The sequence below is a fragment of the Camelus dromedarius genome, chromosome 2, assembly GCF_036321535.1.
Source record: "Camelus dromedarius isolate mCamDro1 chromosome 2, mCamDro1.pat, whole genome shotgun sequence".
In the NCBI taxonomy this organism is placed as follows: Eukaryota; Metazoa; Chordata; class Mammalia; order Artiodactyla; family Camelidae; genus Camelus; species Camelus dromedarius.
In genome coordinates, this window is record NC_087437.1 from 75,298,580 (window position 1) to 75,304,579 (window position 6,000).

General features: G+C 31.1%; 1 protein-coding gene across 1 annotated transcript in view; it reads left to right on the forward strand.

Annotated features, from left to right (window-relative positions):
• Positions 1–3,557, forward strand: part of CIP2A (cellular inhibitor of PP2A) — a 31,856-nt gene extending 28,299 nt beyond the window's left edge. The window contains exon 21 of the mRNA XM_010978401.3: positions 369–3,557. Within this exon, the coding sequence (XP_010976703.1) occupies positions 369–539 (171 nt within the window). The 3' untranslated portion in view covers positions 540–3,557. The remainder of the gene's footprint in view (positions 1–368) is intronic.
• The last annotated feature ends 2,443 nt before the right edge of the window (positions 3,558–6,000 follow it).

The following is a 6,000-nucleotide window of genomic DNA, read 5'->3' on the forward strand; positions in this document are numbered from 1 at the left end:
AGGCCGAAAAACTACACAGCATAAGTGACAGAAGAGGCATGACACTTACAGATTTCCTGTTTCTGCTTTAATGTGGTTATCTTAACAGTATTTCTACATAGTAATTTGTAGTATTTTCTGCAAAATTTCAGCTGCTAGCATTGACTTAAAATACGAATGTTTCTTCCCAATTTGTATTGTTTAAGATTACTTAAAGTTACCACATAATTGTTGACTAAGTTATAGTACATATGTATGTCTTTTGATACGATTGTCTTACAAACAAAAAATAAGGACATCTTAAAGTGTGTTTCTGTGAAGAGAAAACATGCTAAGTTGTCTATTTGTTTTGTTCAATTTCTTCCCCTACTTCCACCCCTTGTCCTTAGGCTTCCTCCCTAGAGGTTCAAAAGGCCCAATTAGAAGGTCGTTTGGAAGAGAAAGAGTCGCTGGTGAAACTTCAGCAAGAGGAACTGAACAAACACTCTCATATGATAGCAATGATCCACAGTTTAAGTGGTGGAAAAATAAGTCCAGAAACTGTGAATCTCAGCATATAGACATTATGTATTTATCTACTGGGAAGGTTGGGCAAGGAAGGTAATTTGTGACTCCAAAACAATAGCAAAGTATTATCTAATTACTAATTTAGTAAAGAACCTGATCTGACACATATTTTTACTTGGTCTTAAAGTTTTACTTTCTGTTTCTGGATTTTATTGCTTAAAGCTTTCTTTGGTTCTTACTTTGGAATATTCTTCTTAACCTTCATTATTATTTTTTCTGAAGGTTTTTCCTTTTCCTTAGTTGTTTTCCACTCTCTTCTGCTTGTTATATTTATTCTCATTTATGATTAGATTTTAAAACAGACATCAGTAAATTTATTTTTCTTGCCAGTTTTACTGAGATATAATTGACAGACATCATGAAACGATGACTGCAACAGGTTTAGTGAACATCCATCATCTCATATAGATACAACATTGAAGAAATAGAAAAAAAAAATGTTTCCTGGTGATGAGAACTCTTAGGATTTACTCTGTTAACAACTTCCATATTATAAGGCAAAGCAGTATTAATTATATTTAACATGTACCTTACATCTCTGGTATGTATTTATCTTATGACTGGAAGTATGTACCTTTTGACTGCCTTCATTTGAGTCCACTACCCTCACTCAGTGAATTTAAGATAACTTTACTACTGCATTTAAAATGTAGTAAGATACATGATATAGATTCTAAACTTTTTAAAAATGCAATGACTATTTACAGAAATGGTGTATAAAAATTAGAAAACAGCTCATGTTAAGTGACTACATTGTCACGTAAAAAACTATAACCTATAGAATTATTTATGGATAGCTTTAGTTTTACTCTCTGAAATGTTGCACGTTGGCCTACCCTTATCATTTTTAATTAATTATGATTTTATAATTTACATACAGATAGCTTGGATTCTACCCTTGCTACATATCGAGAAACATATTATTTGTTGTTAATTTTGATGTGAATTTCATTTAATATAGTCTTTCATTTAAATAGCCTTCAATTAGGCCATTGAATTTTAAAGCATAAGTTAAATATCCTCATTCATGTATTAAATACAAGGGAATTTTTCAGGATTCTTTATTGAATCGAATGTTCTAAGCAGTAGTTAAATTTTCATACTAATGTTTTAGTTGATTTTATTGCTATACTCTGACAACCATTGGCTGTACTTGGTGCTTTCTTCACTATTTGTATCTCTATTTGACTTGAGCAAACCTTAGATTTACTTCTGTTTTTCAACCGTATATCTAAATTTATATTTAGAAATTAAACATAAATATATTTTCATGATTCACTAATTATATTAAATATCAGATAATGGTTTTATGTATTTGTATACATTTTGTGCAGACTTTTTAAAAAAGCATTGTGCTGTGTAGCATTTTAAATTGGTACTCATTCTATAAGGGGTACATTCTATTTCTCTTTTGAAACTGCATGCATTTTCAATTTAATATGAAAATGTTTAAATGGATAGACTTGACTGAAGAGCAAAAGGCTCTGTAAAAATAAAAACCAACAAGTTCTATAGAATAAATAAATGGACCAAAAAGCTCTAGGGAAAATCAAGCTCACTTTATAATTTAGACATCTCAAGACACTGAGCCCAGCCCAGTGCTGCCCAATAGAACTTTTTTGTGATGATGAAAGTGTTCTGTATTTACATTCTCCAATACCAAAGCCTTTAGCCACATGTGACTACTGAGCACTTAAAATGTGGCTAGTACAATGGAAGAACTGAATTTTTAATTTTGTTTAATTTGAATTGCCATCCTACTGGACAGTGCAGATCTAGTCCATTCTTGCAAGTGTGCATTTATTTAAACCATTCAGTATGCCTATTCTTAAAGACCTATATAAGCAGAGAGTCTGTATATGTTTCAGCCTTTTTTTAAGTAACAATCATTTTAATCTGTTAATCCTAATCTCCTCTCTGAAGAGGAAGAATTATATTTCAGCTTTAAAGGTGAGTACTAATCGTCACTCTTCTTCACATCTTTTTTTTTCCTAGTCTTTCTGTCTCTTGTAGCATCTTTCATATTGTTCCTGTTGTTTTTCTTGACCTTACTACGTTGGGCATTGGGTACTTTGTTTTGTTTTGTTTTGTTTTTGGTTCCATGTACCTCAGATTAAAAACGAGTATATGTGTATATGTGTGTGTATTTTTTTCCTCTTTTTAAAAGTATTTTAAGCAAGTTTGAGCCACTACCATAAGTCAGGGCTTTATAAGTGATTTCTATGTGTGTGCACCCATTTCCTAATGGAGAGAAAAAACTAAGTAAATGCTTCATTATATTAGAATTGTTCAAATTCTCTAAAAATTTTGCGATGAAGAGTTTGAATTCAAATATATGTTAACACAGTTCCTTATATCATTTGCATTTGCTCCTTGAACAAATAGACTTTCCTTAAAATTTGGGTGATTGGAGTTTATACTAAACTGCCATCTATTTAATGTCAGGGCAAAAAAATACTCATTAAAACTTAATGCTGTATTTGGGGGGAAATTGTCAGATTAATTACCTTTCAGCTTTATTTATGTTATAAAGAGTAGTTATTTACATTAAGGATATAATGAGATTGTCTTGAATTGGGACTGTAAGTTAAATGAAAATGTGCCTGAATTTCAACTTCTACTTGAAGCTTATTCATATGTGTTACAGGTACCTCTAATCAAGGTGTATTTCCTAAAAAACACATGACCTTATTTTACTTTGGTTTTTTTTTTTTCTTTTCCTCTTTTCAGTTATGAATTGTATTTACAACTTTGTTTTTGACTTATCTACTGTTAGACAATACACATGTTCTGTTTGTGACTTAATTCTTTTGCAGGAATCAGCAAACATTTTCTGTAAAGGACCAGGTAGTAAATATTTCAGGCTTCGTGAGACTTAACAGTCTCTCCTACAACTACTTATCTCTGCAATTGTAGCATGAAAGCAGCTATCCACAGTATGTAAACAAATGGGCAGGGCCATGTTCCAATCAAATTTTATTTACAAAAACAATTAAAGCTTTGTTGTTAAATGTTGTATCTTATTACTGATTAATTTGACCCTTTTACCATTAAGAAATGTATCTCTTTATCTTTGGTAATCTTTGTCTTGTCATCTATTTTATTTGATATTTATCTAGCTACTCTAACCTTTATGTTTTCTTTTGGCCTGGTATATCTTTTTTTTTTTTTTTAACAGTTTACTTTTATCCTGTGTCTTTGTTTATAAAGTGCATAACTTGTGGATAGTATGTTGTTTGGGGTCTTGCTTTTTTTTTTTTTTTAAACCTATTTTTGACAAATAAGTCCTTAACTTTCACAGTTCACTTGGAGTTAGTATTGCACTACTTAATGTAAAATGTAGAAACCTTGCAACTCTGTGGGTCCTTTTAACCTCTCCTTATCCTTTATGCTTAAGCATTATTGACCCCCAAAGCAATATTTGATTTTTTTGCTTAAAACAATTATACAGAAATGCCTTTCAACACCATACTATATTTACCTATTTGCACACAATAATACACACAAAGTGGTGTCTTCAATGTAACATTACTTGTTTTTTCCCTTTGGAAATAATAAGTAACTTATGGGAAGATACTGCAAATACACTGTTTCTTCCAACTTTCACTCAATGGTTTTAGTGTCCATTGAGATTCTCGCTTGAATCAGTCATTACTCTGATGGTTGTCAAATGGTTATTTTCTTCCACTTTTTTAATGGAAGTATACTGAATATTTTCTTAATATTATGATATACTGGGAATAGCAATCGAAATTGCATTATTACATTGTTGACAAAATTTAAATATAGTGCTTACAGTTTTATAACTCATAGAGTATGTACTTTTTTGTGTGCATATTCTCACAAGCCAAGAATTTGGGATTTGTTTTCTGTAGTTTAAGAGAATAAATAATATGTATGTTAAGCATATTGAATATTTTTTTAAACCACAGGGCCTTTTTGATATTATTTTCCTTCCCAGACCCCCTAATTTGAGAATTGCTCATTTAGGTCATAAGATTCTATTTCAGTCACTTGCCTTGACTCTCTCAATGATCTGCAATAAATATTAAACGCATATTACCCATAATGATAAATAAATCTTTTGGGTTAAGAAACTATTTTCAGCATTCAGTGAGCTTACACTCAAGATAGTAAATTTTTAAAAAAGAATTAAAATGAACAAATAAAAAACATGACCTATACCTTTGAAAGGTAGATGGTTTATTTCATTTTTATAATATAGATAATGAGCCTGATAAGCATTTGAAATTATATGCCTCTGTAATCCATAAATTGAGAGGAAACATTATAAAAATAAAAAAATCATGAGTTCTTTTGAATCTGCAAATTGTTTTAAAATCACATAGTCTTACTCTACTTAGCATTTTGTAGCTAATTGACTTCCTTCCTGTTGTGCAAAAAGGCCTGTTTTGTCTATGCTTGTGTTTATCAAAGCATTTCAAAAATACCCAGAGAAAACTTAATTATCACCATGAATGAAGAGGTACCATAATTCACAGAACCCAGCTCTTTTGCACGTTGAGCTACAAATAGCCCTTCAAAACGGAATTAAATGTGAGGAGCAGAAATGGTTATCTTTTTTCCCAATTAAATGCACTGTTTTAGTTATCTAATTCCCCAAGGACCTAGCATTCATATGTTCTTGGTATTTCAAAAAACATAGATAATCCTAGAATACATAGCAAAGGGCTTTTTTTATCCAGCCAGTGCTGCATAAGAGAATGACATTTTCAAAGTCAATAGAGTAGGCTAAGTTACAGTTTCATTATGTTATTAAAAACTGATATTTCACTAAGTAGCTGAGCATTTGGCGGGAATTTAGTAGTGAACATGATTCTGCCTCTCAGTTACATTATCTACACTCCTATTCCAAGAGTTATATTTCATCTCACTTAGCCAAAAGATACAGTGCATTAGAGTAGTCTCATGCTTTTCTCAAACTTCAAATAAAAAGGCTTACGACTAGCCCTTGGAAAAGACAACATAGTTATGTTCAATTACACAGGGTTTTTCTTTACCCACAAATAAAGACTAGTATTTACTACAGACTAATTTGTATAAAACTAACAGTAATCAGAATGTTAGAACTGAATTTTTAAAGAACAGTGAGCCCAGACCCCTTGAGTTTCACAAAGATATTTAATACTGCATTTTATGTTGCATTTTCAGAAAAGAGGCCTCATGATTCAAACACAAACTGATATGTGATTAAAGAACATGTATTATGGGCAGTTTCACCTCTGGGAATTTATCTGAAGGAAATAAGGATATGTACTAAGATTTAGGTACAGTAATATTGCAGTGTTTATTGTGGCACAAAATTGGAGACAGTCCATGTGTACAGTCAGAGGAGATTAATTAATCATGTGTAAGTACAGTCATTCAATAGAAAAATGTGTAACCTTTTTAAAAAGATACTGAAATATTTACATGGAAAGAGGTTCCTATTGT